This window comes from Lissotriton vulgaris, chromosome 2_2, assembly GCF_964263255.1.
Source record: "Lissotriton vulgaris chromosome 2_2, aLisVul1.2, whole genome shotgun sequence".
NCBI classification, from domain to species: domain Eukaryota; kingdom Metazoa; phylum Chordata; class Amphibia; order Caudata; family Salamandridae; genus Lissotriton; species Lissotriton vulgaris.
The window spans coordinates 222,061,737-222,086,953 of record NC_141688.1 but is presented as its reverse complement, the minus strand read 5'-3'; the positions used below and the strand labels follow the sequence as shown (position 1 = coordinate 222,086,953).

The window sequence follows — 25,217 nt, the reverse complement described above, 5'->3', positions numbered from 1 at the left end:
ACAACCTATGGCAAGGTGTTGATGTGCTACTAAATCAGGATTGTACCTTTGCACCCATGAAAAGGCACATCCTTTAAACTCCTTTTCTAACTGTGGAAAGACACCCCCTCAATTCTGCTTTTTAAACTATGAAAAAACACTACCTTCTGTGTTTATGACGAAAGACATCATTGCTTGTGACTGCACAGAACAACTCCAGATCCTTTATTTTAGTGGCACTGCACAGATTGTTGGTATTGCTAGGCCTTTCGTAGCATGTTGTCTGGTGATGCCTCATTATACCAGCGATGAAACTCTCACGTTAAGCACTACTATTCATGTGTGCGCCAGGATTATACTACCTAGGTTGTCATTCAACATTTATCGGTTAGAAAACAATGACAATCTTCCATGCCTGCCTACTTGTCTGGCCTAACACGGACCTGTTATTTTCTGTATGTTTCCTTATGTACTGCACCCAATGGCTAGACTCTTGAGCATGTTTTTGTTGCTCCAATAAAAGGTGATAAGGCCTGGAGTGTTTATAACAATACAGACTAAATATGCACACTACTCTGTGTACGACGTGCAGTAGTAAAGAAAGACTCCTCATGATTAATTTCAGCCTACACCCCTGTAGGCAGCCCTTTATGAAGGGACTTCTACCCAGAACTAAGGCATAAACAGAGGCTGTGCATATATTTAATGCCAACACCACCCATTTTCCTATTTCAGAGTCCTAGACAAAGTATAGACTAACATTAGATATTGGTAATGATAATTTAAATTGATCTATTGTGGCCAAATACGTAATGAAAGGTCTATGAGATTTTTAACATTTAAAATGGCTTTTCACACAGCTTGGAGCACTCTGTTATGATACAATTCGCCTGCTCGAAAGTAAAATAGCTGAATGGGAGGCTGCGATCAAGTAATTAAAAGTCTATGGCGAATAGAAACAAAACCAGAAGGTTAACTATAAAATATATAGTGCTCAAATATCATAACAGCTAAACTAGGTCTACCACTCTAAAATGGTCAATTTAAACTATCTCTCAATTTACATAGTTGGAGCACAAAAACCCTTTCATATTTTTAATTTCAATCCTGTGCCTCAAGTGTTAACAAACCAAGCACAAAGCCCTATAATTTGCAGGTTCGGAATGAAAAATAAATAAATGATAGAATGGAATACAGCCTACAGTGATTACCAGTGGCTCTGTTTAATTCAAGTATTCTACTCATAGGTTTTTCATGTTTTCTTGGGGAGATGCCCTAATTGCGACGCATGTGTCCAGATGTGGTCCCATGGTCACTAGCCATAGGACTAAAGCTGCACCTCATTGATGAGCCCTAACAAGGCTGAAAGAGTTCTGAGGTTGCTTTTGTTCCTGTTCAGAGGGGATATGGCAGTGTAAGGAAAGGGGTGTATTAAATAGTGTGGCTGTGTAGCCTTTGTGTGTGATCCACTTAACAACCCCTCTAGGACCCTTAGGTATGGTCTGCCATACCTTCAGCTCAACCCTGTGCAGATGTAGCACTGAGCAGCAAGGCTTACACAGAGGTACAATTCTACAGCATTTAAACAACACTAAAATTATTGAAGAAGAAATCAACACATCACTCAAGAAATTAAGACACCAGTTCATAAAAACATACTGTATTTTAATAGGAACTTCCTTGCCTGTCGCGCGTTGCTGCGATCTCAGAAGAAAGGAAGTTCAAGGAAACTCGTTATGATAACATTAAATTTACATTGTGTCATTGTTATTGAAACGTAGCCCTTTTATTTTTGAAAACATTTCTAAGTGTGGCTTGAGCAGTGCATCCTCGATTGGCATCCAATCTTGATTCTGGTTGCTCTACTGTTTAATTCGAGCGGGCTTGAGCAGTGCATAATTGATCGTTTTCCAATCTTGATTCTCGTTGCTCTTCTGTTTCATTCGAGCATGCTTGAGCAGTGCGTAATCGATGGGTTTCCAATCTTGATCATCGTTGCTTGTTCGTTTGAGAAGAACGGGCTTGAGCAGTGCGTACTCGATTGGCTTTCAATCTTGATTCTCTTTTCTCGTTTGTTTGAGAATTACGGGCTTGAGCAGTTTGTATTCGAATAGCATTATGGGCTTGAGCAGTTTGTATTCGAATAGCTTCTAATCTTGCTTCCCGTTTCTCGTCTGTTTCTAAAGCTCGTAATGCCTTCTCGTGCTTCTGATGTAGATTGACCAATCGATTTCCGTTTGGGGGTCATAACTGTCGACGATGCTCGCAAATTCGCTTTCTATTTCAGTATTCGAAAGATTAGGAGGGCCCTAGGGGGCCGATTTAAAAAAAAATTACAGAAACCTTCGCTGGAGTGTACTCAACAACTTCCCCAAGTTTCATGGCGATCGTATAAATGGTGTAGTAATGCATAAAGGACAGACAGACATACTTTCGTTTTTATATATATAGATTTAGACACTAGAACAAAAAAGGTCCATCAGAGTTCCGGAACTATGGATTTTAAAAGAAGTAATAAATCAAAGCGTTTTCACGAAACCACGAACAAGCAATGGCAAATTCAACAAATGTGACACTTAGAAAACTTCTCAAAGTAAACATGGTATAAGTGTCAATGCGGTCAGGTAGAAGTACTTGGGGTGACCAACTCCGGCAGAGAGCCAATCAGGGGACCAGCAGTGACCTTAAGAACAGTTACCTTCACAGAAGAAGCAGTCTTTCAGCATTCCTGGCACTTTATCTGAGTTGCAATGGATTCCTATGGAGTGGTCCTGATGCAAGGGATGATGGATGTCACAAGGATGTGATGCGGTCGACTGGAGCCTTCCTGTAGCGATACTTTGGTCTACAGAGTGGTGAGCGGGTCTTGTTTGCAGAGTCAACATCCCACGTAGTGCTATCCAGACTGGATGTAGTCTAGTCACAAGTGAGCTGCCAATCACTCAGTGTCGCGGTCACAGGCAAATCCTTCCTGGGTCAATAACTCGCCTTTTGACGGACCCAGCCCCTCTCCGACAGCACCCCTGTGTTCGGCAGACTAGGGTTCAATTCTGTGCATCAGGTCTTGGTCCTTAGTGCTGCACAGCAGTGATAGTGGCGGCTTTAGGACTTGGGCTATCAACCAGCCTCAGAGGGCTTCTTCAGCCGTTTTGTCCCTTTGCTGCAAACGGAGGCCAGTCAGCTGGCCCTAGGACACTCTTGGCTTGACTAGGCCCTGGGGACAGCTTCTCCAAGAGCAGGACCCGGCAGGCAGTCTCCTCCTTTATTAGCCACCAAGAGCAAAAGGTGCAGTTTTCAATGGTGATGCCTCCCTTTGCATTTCCCTCTATGCAGCAGGCAATGCCTCCTTTGGTCCTTCTTCCAAGTTGGTCGATATCTGAATTCTTGGACTCATGGGTGACCTATTTATTTTCAGAAAATGCCTGCAGGGTAGGCTGCAGTTGGCAGACAATGGGCTACCAGGTCTCCTCTCTCCTGATGACCACTTTCCAGGACTGTGCGGCATCTTGCTATGGCTATCCCAGGATGCACCATTCTGCCCACTCGCAACATGGCGAGACCGCCACCTCGACACTTCGAGCTCCCTAGCCCACCCAGGAGGTGTGGCTACAAAGGGGACACATGCCCAGGGAAAAAGGGTTCAACAACCGGCTTCTCCTCTGCTGTCCATAGCGCCAGCCTGTCTAAAAAAACAATAGAGTAACCACTCTCTCAAGTGTACGCCATTTGACTTTCAATGGTGGGTCCACCTTCAAAGCGCTCCTTTTGAGCTAACACCCATGTGGCATCCTGCCTGGGTGTGGAACACCTACTCCAGGGGCAGGCCTCTATTGTTACTTTTCCTGGGAGTCATCAGCACTTCTCACCAGGAGGGAAGAAATCTGCCTGCAGGACAGACGTGAGTACAATACTAAAAGGGCACTGGAAACATAGGGCAACTAAAGCGGCTACTACTAAAGTTATACTTTGCCCACGAATGACATTATATTGGATATACTCTCTTTAAATTGGATTTAATGTACTGATTCTATTGATACCAAATAGTACCAACATTAGTAGAACCATTTACAAGATAAAAGGGCTTGGGTGCCATGACAATGGGGCGACTACTCTTTCCACAGCTAAAACAACAATTTGGGGATTTTATTGCTGAAACATGTAAAAATACAGGTTCTGCTTTCTACCAATCAGTACTCTTCCTTAGGGCTGGTTGGGCATGCCATAGGGGTGACTAACCTACATTAAAAAGGGAAGTTTGGGGTTTGTAATTACTTTAAATGGCAAAGTCTAGTTAGCCGTTTTAAACTGCCCTTCCAGTCTGCTGCAGGAGACTGAGAGCCTTGTTTTAACTTGTCGTACTAATGGGGGAACAGCTATTGTTCCAGTACATGAGAGAGGCCTCTACCTACAGACTTAGTCTGTAGCGGAACAGTAAAAAAACAAAAAAAAAACAAGTTGGACGTGAAAGTGGGTCACAGTAAATATCAGTGGATGAGATGAACACAAGTTTAACACCCTTTGCTGTTTTGTTTCTCTCAGGTTTGCTTTTTTGTTTCTCTCAAGATGAACGCCTCTCTTATTTTTACATTCGAGGAAATAACATAAAGTCAGCATCACTTAGAGGAACAAGTTGCTGTTTCCGCGACCTCCAAGGAAAACACATTTAGAATACCATGCGGACCACTGAGGAACATATGTCTTCTAATTCTGTCAAACAGAAGTTCTATCACCAGGCACTCCTGCCAGCTTGAATGCCACTAATGTGTCCTTCGATTTACCCTCCCTCTCAAGCTACTGTCTTATCTTTAAGGATGGAAAAGTAGTGCCACTTACAGAGTACCTACATGTTAAGTGTGAGCTGCTCACAAAGTGTACTGCCTCTTTTATAGTTTTGGCATTTTCCACTACACACAAGTATCGGAATGTAAATCAATATTGGAGAGGACGAACTACCTTAAAATCATATCAGTTTATTTGACTTCGAGTTTTAAGGCAATTGCACTCCACCCGCATTTTGTCAAAAGGTCTTTAACGGAGTAAAAATAGCAATTCAACAATATTAAGTGGTCTCAATGCTTATGTATGCCACAATATAAATAATAAATAACCGCAAAATTATACGGTGCTGAGGACGATGAAGGTCAGCGCTCAAGATCAGTTGCTATGAATAACATTGAATGTGTCTACAAACCAGATATCAAATACTATTCAATTACCAAATTCTATATTTTCCTTGGATTTTTGTTCTGTTGTACGGAAACAATAGGCATTGCACTCACCCACACTGGTAGCAACTGCCCGGTTCATGATATCAAGGGCCTCGTTGAACTTCTCTTTGATGGTCGGGTGGGCCAGCACTTGGTCAGAGAACATGGACTTCCATCCCAGGTACCACTTAGTGATTTCTTCATAATTAGGATTGTTGCTCAGCCAGGAGCACAGAACCTGAGCACATACAGGGTGAAAATGTGTTTTAACAGTATCATGGACGTGTGAAAAAGGTTTCTCCAAATTCAGTATGTTTCAAAGGAGCAGTTATTACAATACATAAATAATTCACCAGGATCTCATTAGATTCCTAAAAAAAGAAATAGCCGTGCACTGACCAATGCGGTCTTCCCCTCCCCATATAGCAGGGAAGTTGGAGAATGACATAAAAGGTCAATGAGCAAATTACAGACATCAGCACGACGCTGCACAACAAGCAATCGGGACCTTTGAGCTCTCACCAGATAGGTTTGCAGATAAGCGGTGTGCCATTGTGCAACAAATCACGAAATCTAGCAGCCGAGCTCTCTACTGCTGTGCCTTTGAACGTGGGGCCAAAGCTCTGCCTGGTACGTGTCAACAATACACACAGAAATTCAAGGAGAAACCAGTTCAAACCATATTTATTAACAAGACTGATATAACTGATCCTACAAACTGTGATGCTGCTATCTGTTTCTATTTAAAATTCTTATTGCACTTTAATGATATGATGGTTATCGTGCCAGTGTTTAGGCCATGTTAAGGCAGCTTTTAGAGAGTTTCATTCTTGGCAAAAGACTGCAAGTCCAGCTTGCAATAGCACTGAACTAAAAATGATAGATGGAGCCAGAAGTCGGCTTTCTTTTTTTCCTTCCCAAAAGAAACTCCAGGCCTATAAATCAATATCTGGCAAGATGGTGAGCTGGGGTTGTACCTCCTGCTCATAGTTTAATGCAAAAGGCACACAAGTTATGCATTCAGCATTCAGTGTAATCCTAAAAGAGAGGCAAGCAATGCTGACCCCTGCACGGACATAGTACGGTGGACGTGGTCCACCAGAATCAGAGTGGAGGAGGGTAGAATTGGAAGAATTTGGTGTGTTCTGCTTCTTCTGGTGCGGAGCAGCTCTCCCAAACTGGAAGCCTCCTACCTCTCAACTAGGTACAATACTGATCAGGAGTAGGCCAGTCTGGAGGGCAGGAGAAAGCTGGCTCTGTATATACTATACCAAAATGAGATGCACTCTCAGTACACCCTCAGCTGCACTAGGGCAGCCAGAGTGAGAAAGTGGCCTCTTTCTGCATCATTGCCCCCACTTTTTGATGAACTGCTGAAGTGCTTTGACTGAGTGTGTCATGGGCTCCTGCCAATTAGGTACCCAGGGTCCATGTTCTTCCCTAAAAGTGCACTGAAGAATCAACCCTATTGGCACTCTCTGGCCACAGGTCAGTCCCTGGTAAATGGTAACACAGGTACCCAGGCATTGTGACTAGGGAAGACCTCTAAGCACTTCTTGTGCCACCCTTAGAGGCCCTGTGCCTTTACACACACACACACACACACACACACACACGCTGCCTTTGCAGGCTGCGTGTTTTGGTGCAGAATAAAGTGAAGAGTAGGCATGGCACTGTATGCCATGCCTACAACCCACTGCCCTGCCCGGCATAGATCAGCCACCTCTCTAGCTAAGTGCACTATGCCAGTGGTGAGGGTGCAGGTGCATGAGATCTGTACCCCTACAGTGTCTTATACCATTCTTAGACCCTGTAAGTGCAGTGCTGCCATATGGTGCTGGGAGTTTGTCATTACAAACACCACAGTACCATAATGGCTGCACTGAAAACAGAGAAGTTTGCTATCAAACTTCTCAGCATATTAAACCCGCACTGATGTCCGAGTGAAATTTAATGAAAAATGCACACAGAGAGTATCTACCCTCTGAAAAACAATCTAACACTAGTGTCCTGGCTGAGTGGCTGCTCACCAGCTGCCACCACCAGACATGTTTCTGGACCCCTGGGTCAGAAGCCTGCCTCTCTCTCTCTCGGGAGGTGTGTGAGGGGGGAGGGGCTGGTACAATGCACATCCTGGGACGAGGTGCTAAGCCTCTTCCGTCAGGATGGGCAGGGTCAACGAAGGGGAAGCTTCAATGGCTTGCCGCTTTTGTGAGCTTCCCCAGGCCTTTTGCTGCTGCAGCAACTGGTCACCACCGGTTCTGATCCCCACTCTGGGCAAGAGATTCAGCTGGAAAACCACAAGCAGGCAACAGGGTTGTGGCAGCAAAGCTCCTGGTGTTTGGCTCAGGGCAAAGGGGGATCAGAGTTAGCATGCAGCGCAGGGGTAGCTGGGTGCAGGGTGCCTTTTTGGCGTACGGTGCCCAGTTGTTTTCAATGGGGATTCGCTTGTTACAACAAAGACTGCAGGCTCGGGGATGAAGATAATATGGAGGCAACCACTGGTTGGTGAGGTAAATTGGGATATCTAGGGATGCTGGGACACTGTCTGTAGGCTACTCAAGGCTGTGGGTGCAGGGGTGTCTTTAGGCGTTTAGGCATTTGAAGCTTCCCCGTCATGGACCCTGCCCATCCTGGGGGAAGAGGCTTGGCACCTCATCTCAGAATGCACACTGTTCTAGACACCAGAGAGCAACAGGCTCATGACACGGGGGTCCAGAAACAGATCTGGTGGTGGCAGCTGATGAGCAGCCACTCAGTCAGAATACTAGCTAAAATACTTGAAATCATGCTTTGAAATGCTGGGGTTCCCCAAACTGTTCTCCCATCCGAGTGGCATTGTGAAGGGGGACATAACAGCGGTTAAAAGAGCCTATCTCAAGTTTAAATTGGCGGACAGAGAAAGTGTGGAAGTGCTGAAACCAAGTGTCAGAAAGTTTATCATGCTAAAGTCGTGTGGTGGAATGGAGCCCTACCTGGCTTGCGCCTTTAGCTCACATGAAAAGTTCTTGCTGACTAGGTTCAGATTTAACACTTTTCAGCAGTTCTTAATAAGACCCAAATCAGACATTTTTAGTAAACATGTAGCTCCCTGTGGCTGCGACGGGAAGTCTCCTCAGGATATGCTACATTTTATATTTTTATGCAGGTTTTATGACTATCCCAGACGCTACTTTCTTGTTGACTTGCTGAGAACATTGGATTTTAAACAAATTAGACCTGCCCTTATTTATTTGCAGCTCCTGCACCAGGATTGTGTACTCCATATTTTGTCGTTTTTAAAACTTGCACTGAGAATAAGAACTTGCTTAGACCTATGATCTTTTTTTAAGTAATACTGCATTATGTCAGGACCAGAAGGACACTTTTTGCTAACTAACAATCATGATGATTTTTAATGATATTCGTGTATAATGTTTTTTAATATTGTATTGATGCGCAAGTTGAAAATGTAATCAATGTATGTACTTTTTATGGTTTGAAATATTAACCGAAATAAAGTCTCATTTGATTTGATTTGATTTACTAGTGTTAGGTCCTTTTTCAGGGGGTACCTCTAAGGTGCCCTCTGTGTGCATTTTTCATTTGGTATCAGTGTGGGTCTAATGTGCTGAGAAGTTTGATACCAAACTTCCCAGTTTTGAGTAAAGCCATAATGGTGCAGTGGAGTTCATTATGACAAACTTCCGGTATTATATACTCTTAAAGGCATTACTGCACTAACAAGGTCTAGGAATTGGCTTAAACACTGTAGGGGTACAGAGCTCATGCACCTACAGGTGCAGGTATAGTGTACCTGGCTAGAGAAGTCACTGGCCTATGCCAGGGTAGTGGGTTGTAGGCATGGCACACAGGGATGTGTGCCATGTTGAATGTTCACTTTCTTCTGCACATTAACACGCAGCATGCACTTTCAGTGTGTGTGTTGTGTCTGTGTAAAGGTACAGCGCCTCTAAGGATGGCATAAGTGCTGCTGCCCTTAGAGGCCTTCTCGGTCACAGTGCCCATGGTACCTATGGTACCATTTACCAGGGGCTGACCTCTGGCTAAAGAGTGCCAATTGGGTCTCATCTCAATGCAGTTTTAGGGAAAGAACATAGGCCTTGGGTACCTGGTTGGCAGGAACCCAGGGCAAACTCAGTCAAAGTACATCAACAGTTTGGCAAAAAGTTGGGGGGACCATGTAAAAAGAGGGCCCTTTCTCACAATGACAAACATCAAGCATGTAAATGTTTGCCATTGAAAGGTTTGTATTAATATGTTTGTTTCTACTCTGTTCCCATCAACAGATATGGAGTATACATTTAAAAGGGGAGTAATAACAACTGAACAGAAAATGCATAATGAAAAGTGGCTGACAACAGTGTTATTGCTAAACTGGGTGGTGTGAAGTTGTGGGCCACTGTAGAATTTACGATACCCTTTGATAGATTTATTTCTTTTACTTATAGTGTGCACCTCATGAACTGTTCATGTTCACTCTAAAACACAGGACAGTGCACAGCGGTTAAGAACACACAATCAATGTTTTAGTTAAAATACAGAAGACATGAAATACTTACCTGCAGCCACTTAGTGAAGAAGCTTTTCTCAAGCAGTCCTACCAGGCTGGAGACGGAAATCATTCCCTCCCAGTCAATTACAAAGGAGAAGGTATCCATGTGCTGCTGGTGAGGGTTGATGACAAACTCATTTAGACACAAGGCTGTGAACGACAAAAAGTAGATTAATCCACAGCACAAGACAGAAAAGGGATTAAACACTACACTATAGGGCATCATTAAGCACTGTCTGCACAAAAACTGCAGCCTACAAGATTTTACTTTAAACTATTTTACTATGTTTTTTTCCTCCAGGACTAAATGTGGTTTCTAATTCACTCTGATTCAAGATTAGCAGAGTAAATATGTGACGTAGTAGAGATGTGCGACCTAATGAAGTCATCAGGGGACAGGTAAGGCTTAATGCTCTGGGTTTGGTTACAGGGCACTCTCCCACTATCATAATGATTATTTTGGATGCATAAATTAGATGTTGTAGGAGAGCAGAGCTAAAATACTGGAAGGTAAAAAAGATGTTGAGTTGTCTGTAGGTACTACCCAGGTAACAAGAGCATCCTAACACCAACCCAACCGATCCAAAGTAAAACTCACACACCAGTGCATATAGCCATACTGCCTCAACATAATTCAATTGACATTCTGTTTCGGAGGTCTCTCAATTTCAGAAGATAAGAACGCAGTGACAGGTAGATAAAAGCATACTGTTCTTGATGATGCAATTTTTGTCAAGCAATGGCTAAGAACAAAAAATGCAGGTTTCCAGATTTTACAGCTACCATTTTGCCACATCAGTATAACCTTTCCCACGGACGTCAGATTTAAATAATGCAAATACGAAGATAACACCATAGAAAATGACAGGACTAGTCCCAAAGCACTTAGAAAGGTTTTAGGTATAAAGACCTCTAAAAAGAAATCGGTTACTTGCTTGTAAATCTTGGTACTTATAAATTGGTATCCTCACTAAAGTCCTAAAAGTAGGATATCTACATGTGAGTTCCCAAATGTATCACACTATAGGAGGAAAGTGGGGAAAACATCTGAAAAAAAGCACTAGAAAGCTCTAAAAAATATTCAAAATAGAATTACATTTAATGGCAATAATATCTGTGTTGCTATTCATTAATTCAATCAGAATTAAAAATAAAGTTATGTAAATAAATGGACTAAAACATATTTTAATACTTTGCTTATAAAAATAGTTCAGGTAATAGGGTCACAGTGGTAACACACTTACTAGAGAGGAATAGAGAATGTCATTTAAAGGTATCCCACTGCTGCCATGTCCCAGGGAGAAATGAACAACAGTACAGGGTGGTTCATTTTGACAGCCCTAATAGAGAAAGTTTAGGAATTGTTACTCTTCTAACCATTCCCTTGGTAGGTATGAGAAGCAGGCCGGTTCATTACACATTAAGTGAAGAAAGGCATGATAGAGAACTAGCAATCCAAGCATATAATGTTTACTTCAGATTATATTATTTAACAATCTTAGATCTGCCCTTTTCTCACCTAAATGGAAGATGATGGGGAACAGCGTATACAACGCAACTTTTACCATGCAGTACCTTTACCACGCAACTTTTACAACGCAAGTCGTAACAACGACTTGCGCTGGGGGGTGCTGTAGGATAGGGAATAGTTTAATTTACTATCCAAAACCTTCCCTACTATCCACGGGGACTGGAGTTGGAATAGTAAATTAAACTATTCACTATCCAGCGCCCCCAACGCAAGTCGTTGTAACGACTTGCGTTGTAAAACCAGCATGGTAAAGGCATGCGTTGTAAAAGTATGCGTAGTAACGACATATATCCGAAGATGATACCCCAGGAGAATTGGGAGTAGCAGTGAAATAGATATTTGACTTTCCAGAGAAGTTTCACCTATTGGTATGAGCCCTTGGGACTCATAATCCAGGCAGGTGTTTCTAACATCTGATCTTAGCTGTAGTTTTGCTAATTTTAATACGAGTAGCAGTATGGTCCTTAGCAAATTAGGATTTGTTTGCAAGTACAAATGTCTTTGAATTTGTTGAAACAAAAACTAAAGGGCTCTCAGAGTATTAACGTAGGAAAAGACTGATTCAAAACATAAGGGAAGATAAATTGTACATCTTTATATGAAATACGGACACAATCTACAGGGAAAATAGAAGGATGATTCTACGGGAAACATTGTCATAGGATGCAGACTAAGGGACATTGTTCACCCTTCCAGACGATGAACTGGACACTAACAATGTCAGTTTTATAGCGCATATTAGTGCACAGGTTCAAGAGAAGGGCGCATCAAATTAGTAATGACAATATACTTGGATTGAGTTGCTTAAAAAAGATAAATCATCGGAAGGCTGAAAAGGGATATTTCAGGAAGATGGTTTTTTGAAGGCATGTTAGCTGGCAAGTTAAACCTAATGGTAAAAACGTAAAGTTGTCACCTGCCACGCCCTCTGTCCAATAGTTTCTCCTTGCATGTCACACAAAATCTCTTCTATTTGAAGGCATGAGAAGATCTTGTCTGCAACCATCTCTCTTCTATGAACATGTTCACGCAGCCAGAGGTCAGGCTCAAATCACCACAATGGAGGCTAATCAGGAGTGAAGAGGGAAATCTTAGATATGGTAGCTGTGGTGACACATTCTACCAGTCCATCTAGACAGGAGATCTGGTCTCTCATGAGCTGTCTGATTGGTAAAGTAGGCCAGGACACTATTAAGGCAACGAATAAATGGCTATGTGATGGAAGAGCATGGTTGAGATGTATCTCTAGGTTGATGAAGTTCTCGGCTAAGCGAATGAGGATCCAAGCCTGGAGGATGAGCAGAGGCTCATCCTCGAGGATGAGCTGAGGATGAGCTGAGGATGGCTCAGGCTTGCTCAGGAGGATCCTGTCGCTTCTCTCACCGTCACAGGATAGTACACCATGTCATGAACTTTAGATATTAAAGGTAGAGCCTTTGATTTTGTATATCATCCTAAAATTGAGTATTTGTTCCAATTCAAAGTTCGGGAGGAAAAAAGTTTTGATATCAAAGCCCTTGAGGTGAAGCAGGATGTAGACAAAAAGTACCTCAATGCTGAGCAAGTCACCATCAGACAGGATTCACAATTACGAAAATAGCGTCTTTGCTATGAGGTTGTAACAGTGGGACCCAATGAAGATTTTTGTGTCCATGCTTTCTTAACAGGTTCAGTGTAGATTTTGGGCATCTAGGCTCCTTACCCCAAAGTCCCCTAAACAATATTTCATGGCAAATGTGACAAACCTTAATAGTGTTTCTCTGGAAGACAAACAATACTGTTGATACAGTTTTTGTCGAGGGATGCATGGCGGAAGTGTGGACATTAAGTGTTCTTAGTGGTGGCGAAAAGATTGTGTCAATGTTCTCTCCATTCACGGGAGAGATCTTGCGCCATTTTATGGTGCAAAAGCCACTCGTGATCTATTAAGCGCTGACATCGAAGTATGTCCGTCCTGGCATTTAGTGATCCTGCCGGGTGGTACCAGGGGGGGGGGGGGGGGGGGATGTGTGAAAGGCATAGAAAGAAGGGTATGGCATTGCCCCTCCCAAGAATGGACCACCAGTCGCATGATAACACCAGCCAGCCAACACAGAAAGAACAGTCTGTCAGGTGAATGATGCACCGGGTGAGGTGGGGAATATACGCCCAGGGAGTGTGCCATGGCCCTGACCTCCTTGTACCGCTTCAGAGTAGAGTGTGGCCTGTCCCCAAACAGGCGAGTCCCAACAAACAGCATGTCCATAAGAGACTTGAAATTGTCTAAAAAAAACTGGTAGGCCACAGCCCAACGTGGCGGAAATTAGTGACACTTCAATGGCCCGTCTGATTCAATCGGAGATGTCCAAGCCACAACAAATTATGAAACTGGCTATGCCACAACCATCCTGTTTGGCCTGTGCGAGGACCGTTCGGAGATACTCAGGAACACCTGGGAGTACTTGAGCCACTGAATATCAGAAGGCGTGGGGATAGTTTCCCAGTAGGCCACTGACATTTACTGATCGAAGCACCAGGCTAGTGAACAAAAATACTTGTTTGACAAACAGTTCCACCTGTTTGAGTGAGTAATTAGGAACGTGTTGGTGGTAGTCTTACTTGAAGTTGCCTGTACTACAAAGATTGAGGGGAGAGGTGCTGATACAAAAATGCTTAGACGCCCAGGCAAGGTGTGGTGTTGTACAGTCTGGTGGTGACTGGGAGACCAGAGCAAGTTTTGATCATGACTCCAACAAAGTGTCCATTCAGCACTCTTTAAAAAGTTCTCAGTGGATGTTTGTCCCAAATGAAAGACTTCCGTAAGAGGGTGAACCGGCTGGAAGTAATACTGGTAAAGTACTTCTCGGCTCGTAGGTGCTCGCAGACTGGCAAGGAGTTGACAAGGACTCAAAGAGTCACAGCTTGGTCTTGTGGTACACTACGACATGTTTAGTAGTGGCAGGTGCGCCGGAACTCAGGTTCCGCACAAACAAGTAACAGAATCGGTTGTGCAATAGTCCTTACAGGGCTTAAAACCAGACATTGATACCAGACTGTCACAGTTTTGCCTCCCATTGTGACCCTGACAGAGAACAGAGAGCTGAGGGAGGTATCACTTACCCAACAAGTCCCTTTCTCTTTCCCCAGCCTGAAGAAGACTGCAGCGATTACTGTAACCTCCCACAGGAGACAGTTTAGGAGAGAGCGGCCCCTTTCACCTGAACAGAAGGCCAGAAAACCTGCAACGTCACGATGACATATACTGCAGCTGGGCATTAGAGGGAGCCCGGGAAACCAACAAGAGGAGAGCCGGAAGTGAAAGAAGTAGTTGGTGTAGCGAGGAGCCTGGAAAATCAGAGGACGGAAGTCTGCTGTTCTTTAATCCTGCGAACATAGTACCGACCAGGGAGCCAGAAGGGCTACAAGTCGGTGCTGCACCACAAGGTACGGTACAGAATCACGGGGTGGGTGGGAAGGAAGTCTGTTCCGTAAGTAGCTATAAACACCCCGCATGAGTCTCACAATACCTTCACCTTAGATTCACTAGTTGCGTGACTGAGCATCGGTGGTCCCTCACTCCTTTCCCCTACACTCATGCCACTTTAGAAACCTTACGGTCTCCATATCTCTTTTCTCCCCCGAACAAACTGCAGAGCCATTGAGAGGTGAACACCCCGGGGAAAACGAGGACGGGATAGTAGACTCAGACTGTGCTGGCCCCAAAGTAGACGCAATAAGAGTTATTATCCGGACTTTGCTACTGAGATTTCAACCCCTAGAAGGGGCAAAAGAGGATAAGAGGCATTAACCTGCAGTCTCAGACTGGCGTATTATACTAAAAGAGAATACAGAAAAATAATACCCGTTCTACGTCATTCTCCTGTGTACGCCCCTCCTTGCCCATCCTTGCACCGATATGTCACTTTGAACCTGCAAAACTATTTTTTGATTGCAGTAAAGATCTGATAGAGACGAGAGTTAGTTCTGGATCAGAGTTTGGTGGCTCCTATATAGATTCTGCACATCATATTCAGAGTGCAATGGTGTTAGCGTGGAGCCACTACGCTTTACTTACCTGCGCGCAGAGGTACAACAAAAAAGTCTCTGGATCCTGTCTGGTACCTGGCGAATATTACAATATGCTACTATAAGTCTTTATCAGTACTGAAAACTAAAATCAACAAAATTAGTAATATTGAGTAACAGTAACTGAACAACAATTGGCACTGTATTGGTTTGTTTGCTTTGCAAGTTCAAATAGTGATAGCAGTTGTTGACTGCCACCGGAAAATGGTGAATTTGGCCGCTAAAATGAGTTAGATACTACAATGAACATCCGGGCAAATTTGTGAATTATTTGTGCTTTAGCAAGAGATGAGAAGCCATACTTCTGCTGGCATAGCCAACATTCTTTAGCTGCCTATATTACGCAGCTTTCAATATTGAAATTGTAGGAAAAGGTTCAATTCCATTTAAAACAGGAAGCAACATCAAAGAGCTTTAATTCCCAATTGCAAGGCATCATTTGCCTTAAAAAAAGTAATTAATAACACAACAACAATGCCGGTTCAACTGCAGCTGAAAAGACAGCTTGTTCTCACCTAGTTTAGGCACAATATTTTTCACCATGAAGGCCTCCCAGGAGCCAGGGGTGAACACATCTTTCCAGGGCTGAAGGATGAGTTTGGCAGATCCATCGCTGGGGTGCCACTTTTGCAGTGCGCTGGCCAGCTTGTTCCTGATTGGCGAGTACAATGGCTCTAACCTCACCTGCATCAGTGGTAGCCAAGGGTGGATCCAGGAATGGATTGGTACTGTGTCAGTCAATGGATTCCAGTTATCAACCTGATACAGAGTAGGAAAGAAAAGGTGAAAGAAGCCATGAGAATGTACAAGATACATTTCAGAATTATGCTGTCAATTTTAATTGAAGTATAAAAAAAATATTTTGGTTTCACGAAAAAATATCTGTGAAAATGGTTCTGATATGAATTATTTTACGCTCCTGACAACACTTACAAGTACATTTGATGTGGGTTTGTGTCATCCACTGGTAATATTTCAACCCAAAATCTGCAGAGTTGCTTTGCAAATGCCCCAGGGTTTAAAGTATTTCAAATGAGCCTTTTAAAAATGATGAGATGTGTGAACAGTATGGCAGTAAGAAATGTGGCATCTATACAGCAACAAAAACCTGAAAATAACAAAAAAAGCCAACCATTTAGCATCTACTTTGTTCGTTAATAACAGATAAAATTACTGCTTCCTAACATCAAAATGTATTGTTAATATTCTAATTTCAAATCCTTGGAATCTTGAATGACTTGATAATTCAATATTGTTCCATATGGAGGGTTGAAGCCAATGGTGTGACAGAGCTGATGTGAAAGTGTGAAGCTCTTCACCAATACTGATCCTAAGAAAACCTACAGGACTCCATAAAGAGCAGCAACAGGTACTAGATACTGCTCGTCTGGTGTTCAGACACTACTAATGTTTGCCCACAATAGGGAAAGCTTCCTTGAGTTGAGCATGCTACAGAGCAAACATCAGACTAGAGGGCCCGCTGTCAGAATGTGACAAGGAAGGCTATGGCTGCAGAAGGACTTGGCACACAACTAAGGGTAGACGCAGAGGCCAAGGAGCACACTGAAGGGAAAATCAAACACTTAAAATAAAGAGGCCCTAGCAATAACTATAGTTAGTGCGATGAGGGACATGACTGGAGGCAGAGAACAGTGGGTCCTTGGTGACGATAGCAGACTATGTGTAGTGGGCTAATCAGCAATAAATCTCTATTAAGCTGTCGTTGATCTATGCGCTCTATATCAGAAAAACAATACAAACAGTTGCATCTGGGAGATTTGTGTCTTTTAGGAGGTAGGTTTTTGCGATTACAGCTGTTAGACAGTTTGGGTTGAGCAGCTAGTTAGGGTTGTTGGTTTTATAGTTGAACAAGCTGGGCTAATTCTCTTGTTGAGCCCCTTCTACAGATTGGTAATTTCCTTTTTGAGTATTTGTTACAGCGCTCAATACAATTTTGTAGCAGTTCAAAGTCTTAAACAGGGAAGAAAACTGAACAATAAACGGATTCAGAGGTGTGTTTCATTATCCAACAACTAGGGATGAGGGTGAAAAGCGAGGCAGGTCACGTGTTTTAGCAGAATCCTTCAAGGAATATATTTTCAATACTTCTCTGAAGTTCAGGAATTATTATTCAAGACTCAGATAAAAAAAACAGAGGAGGTTTCATAGGGTGAAGCCTTGGTAGGTGAGTGATCTTCCTTCAAGTTCCAGGATCCGACCCATGTCATGCATTAAGCACGATGCACATAATTGTGACCTGTGTTCACCGCTGTACTGGTCACCAGTGTAATGTCTGAAGGGTTGCAATGAAATGGTCAGAGTTGCACATATTGAGGCTCGGAGGGGTGGCATAATGAATATGCTACTTACTAGTATGCATCTGTTCTTGGCATGTAGGGCTGCTAACATTCATATCTTTGCATTAGATCGCCACCTAGTGTTGGGTCCGGATGATCGCACATTGTTGTCCTGGAAGAGTCTTCGAAGTATCCTGAGATGGGTGGCTCCTCCCCTGGACTACAGTGCGCATGGGCATCGGCTCCATCCCCAGATTGTTTTTCGCCATTGTGGCAAAGGATGGAGTGAAAAGTGTAAAGGATGTCCATGCTAATGATTGAATACAATAGTATATCTGCAGCTGCGACAGGCACCGGGGAGGAGGGTGGGCGATATGAATGTTAGCAGCCCTACATGCCAAGAACAGATGCATACTAGTAAGTAGCATATTCAGTTCGAGGCATGTGGGCTGCTAAATTCATATCTTTGCATAGAATACATAGCAGTCCCTCCATCAGCGGCGGGTGCCCGTGCCAGCTGCAGAAACCTGAAAAAGTGTCTTGAGAACAGCCTGCCCTACAGCCGCTTGCTGTTTGGAATGTACATCAACACAGTAGTGTTTTGTAAAGGTATGTGGTGTAACCCACGTGGCTGCTCTGCAAATGTCCTCCAGAGGAATGTTTCCAAGGAAAGCCATGGATGCCCCCAACTTGCGTGTGGAGTGTGCTTTTGGGGGTATCGTTAAAGTGCGCTTGGCTTTATGATAACAGATTTGAATGCACTTAACAATCCATCTGGCTATTCCTGCTTTGGAAATTGGGTTGCCCTTGTGTTGTGGTGAGAAGGCAACAAAGAGTTGTTTTGTCTTCCTAAAGTGTTGTGTCCTGTCAATGTAGTACATCAATGCCCTCCGTACGTCTAACGTATGGAGCATCCTTTCCGCCACTGTTTGTGGGTTCTGGAAGAATGCAGGCAAATCGATAGTTTGGTTGAGATGAAAATGTGACACCACCTTTGGAAGGAATTTGGGGTTAGTGCGTAGTACTACCCTATTTGGATGAATCTGGATGAATGGCTCTTGTATCGTGAGTACTTGCAACTCACTTACTCGTCTTAGTGACGTAATGGCAATTAGGAAAGCAACTTTCCACGTTAGGAATTGCAGTTCGCACGAGTGCATTGGCTCAAACGGTGGTCCCATCATTCTTGTGAGGACCACATTGAGGTTCCACACGGGAGCTGGCGGTGTTCTTGGGGGAATGACTCGCTTCAGGCCTTCCAGAAACGCTTTAATGGCCGGCACCCTGAAGACTGAGAGATGCTGCCTATTTTGAAGGTAAGCTGCGATGGCGGATAGATGTATCCGAATAGAAGTGAACGCTAGTTTGCACTTATAAAGGTGTAACAGATAGCAAATGATGTTAGGGATAGATGCATCTAGCGGGTTTATGTCATTGTCTGCACAGTAAATGACAAAACGCTTCCATTTTGCGGCATAGCATGCTCTGGTTGACGGCTTCCTCGCCTCCTTGATGATGTTCATGCATTCAGGAGGTAGGTTTAGGTACCCAAACTCTAAGACTTCAGGAGCCAGATCGCTAGGTTGAGCTGTTGCGGATCTGGATGCTGAATATCTCCATGGTTCTGCGTCAGAAGTCTGGGCGTGAGGCGCAGTCTTTGATGCGGGACCACTGAGAGTTCGAGGAACGTGGTGTACCATGCTTGGCGCGCCCACGTTGGAGCAACTAGGATGAGTGTCATGGAGTGTTGCCGTAGTTTCCTCGCCACCAGTGGTATCAGGGGTGTCGGGGGAAAAGCGTAAGCAAATTTGCCTGACCAGTTCATCCATATCGCATTGCCCTGCGATTGGGGGTGTGGGAACCTGGCGGCGAAGCTTTGGCATTTTGCGTTCTCCCTTGTGGCGAACAGGTCTATGTCTGGACGCCCCCACCTTTGGAAGTACGGCTGGAGTACCGATGGATGTATCTCCCACTCGTGCATTTGATGACTGTATCTGCTGAGCAGATCCGCCATCTGATTGTCCTTCCCCGGGAGGTGTTCTGCCATGAGGAAGATGTTCCTCTGAATGGCCCACTTCCACATGCTCTGAGCCAGGTGAGACAGCTGTGGTGAGTGGGTGCCCCCCTGCTTTTGGATGTAGTACATCGCAGTCATGTTGTCCGTCCGGACTAACACCACTTTGTTGCACAGATGTACAATGAAGGACTTGAGTGCCATGAAGATCGCCATCAGTTCTAGATAGTTGATGTGCATCTTCTGTTGCTGCGTCGTCCATAGTCCCTGCACTGTGTAAGTGAGCAGGTGTGCTCCCCATCCCTGGAGAGATGCGTCCGTCGTCAGGATAACTTGTGGCACTGGCTCCTGGAACAGTCGGCCCTTGCAAAGGTTGTGTGGAGTCCACCAATGCAGAGAGTTGTATGCCCGACTGGTAACCAACACTAGGTCTGTTAATTGTCCCTGAGCCTGTGTCCACTGATTTGCTAAGCACTCCTGGAGCGGGCGCATATGCAACCGTGCGTGAGGGACTATGAAGATGCAGGAGGCCATCATGCCTATCAACTGCATGAACACTCTTGCTGGAAGTGAGTGTCCCGGTCTGAACTTCTGGATTAAAGACTGTATGCCGTCTATCCTGACCTGGTTTGGTTGTGCCGAGGCTGTCAGGGTATTGATTGTCGCACCCAGAAACTGCCGGACGTGTGCCGGCTGAAGGTGTGACTTTGGGTAATTCAACGAGAAACCCAGGTCGTGAAGGAGGTGAATGGTAGTCGACATGTCCGCGGCGCACTGCTGTTCCGACCTGGCTTGAACGAGCCAGTCGTCGAGGTAGGGGTAGACATGGATGTTCTGCCTCCTGAGGTGCGCTGCTACAGTCGCCAGACACTTGGTAAAGACCCTTGGGGCAGTTGTGACTCCGAAGGGTAGGACTTTGAACTGATAATGCGTGCCCTGTATAGTGAACCTGAGGTACTTTCTGTGGGACGGATGTAGCGGAATGTGGAAATAAGCATCCTTGAGATCCAAGGTTGCTAAGAAGTCTCCTTTGTTTAACATAGGAAGAATCTGTTGCAGTGTAAGCATGTGGAAATGCTCTGACAGTATGTACAGATTGAGGGGACGGAGATCCAGAATTGGTCTGAGAGATCCGTCCTTCTTTGGAATGAGGAAGTACAGGGAATAAACCCCTGTGCCTTCCTCCCCCATTGGCACGAGCTCGATTGCCCCTTTTTGCAGCATCACCAACACTTCCTGCTGCAATAAGTGCAAGTGCTCTGCGGACATAGGTCTTTGCCTTGGTGGAATGTTGGGTGGAGTGGACTTTAACTCTAGACAATAACCGTACTGGATAAGCTGTCGCACCCACCTGTCTGTGGTGATGTTGATCCAGACGGGCAGGAACTGCTGTATTCTCCCCCCGACAGGTGTTAAATGGTCGGGGGGCAGTGACAGAGAGTCACTGGTTGCTCGGGGCAGAGGAGCGTGAATTGTTGCCTCCTTTGCCACGTCCTTTGTTGCTGTTTCCCCTGTAGCCCCTCTTGTTTTGTTTGGGGTACGAGGACTGTGCTCCACCTCTAGGGAACTGTGACTGTTGACCCATCTGTCCTCTGGTGACTCCACGGGCACCTGAGCGACGAAAATTATTGCCACGAAACTGCTGAGATTGTAGGGCCCCCATCGATTTAGCGGTTTCAGTGTCCTTTTTAATCTTTTCCAGGGTGGTGTCAACATCTGGACCAAACAGTCTATCCGGATTGACTGGTTGATTAAGTATGGTTGTTTGAATGTCAGGTTTGAACCCCGATATGCGGAGCCAAGCCTGTCTTCTGAGCATGACACTGGTGTTAATGGCCCTAGCGGCTGTGTCCGCGACATCAAGTGCGCACTTTATGGCCGCGTTGGAAATCAGTTGTCCTTCTTGTATAATCATTTTGGTGCCCTCTTGAAACTGCGGAGGCAGGTGTTCTACAATCTGCTCTAGTGTGTCGTAATGTGATCTATCATATCGTGCCAGTAGTGCCTGTGTATTTGCAATACGCCAAAAATTGGCAGCCTGTGCAGCCACTCTTTTGCCTCCTGCCTCTAGCGCTTTGGACTCCTTATCCGGGGGAGGAGCTTCACCCGTTGTTTGGGAGTTGGCCCTCTTGCGTGCGTTTGCTACCACCAAGGAGTCAAGCGGCAATTGTCCTCGAATGTATGCAGGATCTGCAGGCGCTGGTCTGTACTTTTTTTCAATACGTGGGTTGACCACCCTCGCCCTGGTAGGCTCTTTAAAGATGTCCGCAGCATGCTTGAGGACCCCTTTGAGCATAGGCAGGGTCTTTACATTTCTTTCCGAAACTGAAAATGTGTCGAATAGAAAGTCCTCCTCAACTGGGTCAGCATGCATGTCCACATCATGATTAGCAGCTGCCCTCTCAATGAGTGCATGGAAACCTGCAGAATCCTCTGTAGGGGATGCACGTGTACTGAAAGTCTGTGGGTCTTGCCCCACATCTTGGGTGCCTTGGTCCCCAATGCCATAATAAGAATCTGGCTGTGCATCAGGTTCATTGACTGGGAACGTGTATTGTTCATCTTCAGCATAGCCCTCGCTTTCAGAGTGGTCTGGAGACGGTGTTGGGCTCCTTCCCAGAGGAGTCTTGATAGGTTCCATGAGGCCTGAGGCGTCCTGTGGAAACTTTTTCTTCTTTAGGGGAATGACGTAGGATTCCACCGGCTGCGAAGTGATCTTCCTTTTATAAAGGGTCAACTTCCCCGTGTCCGCGTCTATGAAACACTCCGAATCCTCTTCAGGGTCGAGCAGTTGACCCGAAGATGTCCCTGCCGTAGAAGATTCCGACTTCTTTGGCGTCGATTTCGAGGAAAAGGCCTTTGGCACCACTTTTGGCGGTAGAAGGAAAAGGAGCTTACTTGCCGGTTTGACCGGGACGTCTGCCGCCTTCTGCGTCGATGGCGTAGGCGTCGACGAAGAAAAAGCCTTGTCTTTAATTCTTTGTAGTGAAGCAGCCACGAGAGATGCGTCGGTGACCGATGTCTTTGGCACCGACGAGGTGGCCTTGCCTTCGGATGCGACGTTCCGTTGGTCTTTTGGAGGGATGGACGGCCCCGAGTCCCTGGAACGATGCGCCGATGTCCCCGTCGGAGCCGGGGCTGTGTCAGTTGTCTTGGCAGGCTTCGCCGGCGCCGGCGCGCTTGTCTTGTGCGTGCCACCCTTCTTAGAGGATTTCTCCTCCGGCGCCGATTTCGACCCTGTGGAATCGCCGTGTTTCTTCGACTTCTGCGGACCGGAGGTCGACGGAGTCGATGAGGTCGCCGGTTTAGTTGTTTTTGCTGTTGCGACCGCCATCTTAGGGACGATTGAGTCCTTAACTTTCGGTTTCGGTTTCGGGTCGGCCATTTTAGGTGTAGTCGAGACCGTTGCTTTCAGTTTCGGTTTCGAAACCCTCGGCGCAGCAAGTATGTCCGTGGCCGGGCCGACAGGCGGGGCCGTGGCTTGCGCTACAGGGTCTTGGGTAAGGCCGACAGGCGATCCCGCGACCCTTTCCTGATGTTCATCAACTTCGGGGCATAGCTCGTCCCCTGAGCTATCTTCCTCGGCCCCATAAACCATAACGTCGTCCCCTACCTCGTCGACGTATTCAAGGCCTTGACCCACGACTCCGTCGTCGTCATATTCCGGATCAGCCTCGACCTCCGTCACAGGCGGGGAGATTTGAAGATGATGGCTCTGGTCCTCTTCTTCTTGATCGCCGAAGATGTTATCTGGATCCGGGGCCGCCTGTTTGGCCACGAGGCGCACTGCGCGCCGAATCGTCAGAGTTTTCTTCGACCTGAACTTCGCACAGGCCCGGCAACTTCCTTCGTCATGGTCTGGCGAAAGGCACTTATTACAAACCGGGTGTACGTCTATATGTGGGTATTTGGACCCACAGAGCGGGCAGAGTTTAAACGGACTCCGCTCCATGCTGGGAACTTAGAGTCGAGTCGCGATGAGAAGGCCTCGATGTCCGAAGAGTAGTAAAAACTCCGGTGATTCCGGCTCCGAGAGACGGAAGAACTAGAGACCGTACGCAAACAATACCGACGTAAAGAACCCAAAGCCTTTTGGCCGTAAAAAGAGATGTTTATTCGGTTCCGACGGAGAGACGTCGAGACCGCATCCGAACCCAATGGCGGAAAAAAACAATCTGGGGATGGAGCCGATGCCCATGCGCACTGTAGTCCAGGGGAGGAGCCACCCATCTCAGGATACTTCGAAGACTCTTCCAGGACAACAATGTGCGATCATCCGGACCCAACACTAGGTGGCGATCTAATGCAAAGATATGAATTTAGCAGCCCACATGCCTCGAACCTAAGCATTTTAATGATTTGGCAGGTAGATTAGCGTAAGTAACATTGCAGTAATCTAGCATAGATATTGCCACTTAAAGTCCAACTGTATTACAATGCAGAAGAGTCAACAAGCATTGGCATAGCCAATAGGTCTCGCCTTTGGGACTTTAAAAGTGTTTAGCCATAACTCAGTTGAAGTTGCACCAATGATGTTGTGCTGCATAATTAAATACTTATAAGGTCCGAAAGGCGAGACATATAGACTATGCCAATGCTTGTCTTGGTTGTAGCATAGAGTCTCAGCGCGGGGGCACAACCAGCCGCATTATACATTCATTTTTTATTATTATGAGATGGATCATTAGTGTTTTGCTTGCAAACTGCTGGAGGCTGTCACACTGCTGTGGTCCTAGCACTGCAGGAGGAAGCGTATGATGCTGGAGTCGTATAGCTCTGCAGGGAGTAGTCACACTGCAGTGGTGATAGCACTGCATGAAGAAGCGCATGCTGCTGGAGTCCTATAGCACTGCCAGGGCACTGCAGGGAGTAGTCACACTGCAGGGAGTAGTCACAATGCGGTGGTCATAGCACTGCAGGAGGAAGCGTGTGCTGCTGGAGTCCTATGGCACTGCCAGAGCACTGCAGGGAGTAGTCACACTGCAGGGAGTAGTCACACTGCAGGGAGTAGTCACACTGCAGTGGTCATTGCACTGCAGGAGGAAGCGTGTGTTGCTGGAGTCCTGTGGCACTGCCAGAGCACTGCAGGGAGTAGTCACACTGCAGGGAGTAGTCACACTGCGATGGTCGTGGCACTGAATGAAGGTGCGTGTGCTGCTGGAGTCCTATGGCACTGCCATAGCACTGCAGTGGTCATTGCACTGCATGAAGAAGCGCAAGCTGCTGGAGTCATATAGCACTGCCAGAACACTGCAGGAAGTAGTCACACTGCAGTGGTCACAGCACTACAAGAGGAAGCGCATGATGCTGCAGTCATATCGCACTGCCAGGGTACTGCAGGGAGCAGTCACACTGCGGTGAACCGAGCACTGCATGAAGATGCTTGTGCGGCTGGAGTCCTAGGGCACTGCAAGTAGTAGTCACACTGCAGTGCACCTCCACCCTCACCTTCAGCCCCTCCTGCTGTTTTACCACGAGGCTGACATTTATCAGTCCCTTAATCCAGAACTGGGGACTCACGCAGCCCTGAGAGCACAGTCATGCCCTTCAGCGACACACACATCTAACC

At 45.7% G+C, this 25,217-nt stretch overlaps 1 protein-coding gene across 1 annotated transcript in view; it reads right to left on the bottom strand.

Annotated features, from left to right (window-relative positions):
• The window catches only part of TFIP11 (tuftelin interacting protein 11), a 107,254-nt gene that overhangs the window by 4,917 nt on the left and 77,120 nt on the right, over positions 1–25,217 (bottom strand). Inside the window, exons 10-12 of the mRNA XM_086959587.1 lie at positions 15,853–16,096; positions 9,749–9,891; positions 5,259–5,424 (exon numbers count right to left, since the gene is read on the bottom strand). Coding sequence (XP_086815713.1) covers positions 5,259–5,424; positions 9,749–9,891; positions 15,853–16,096 — 553 coding nt within the window. The remainder of the gene's footprint in view (positions 1–5,258; positions 5,425–9,748; positions 9,892–15,852; positions 16,097–25,217) is intronic.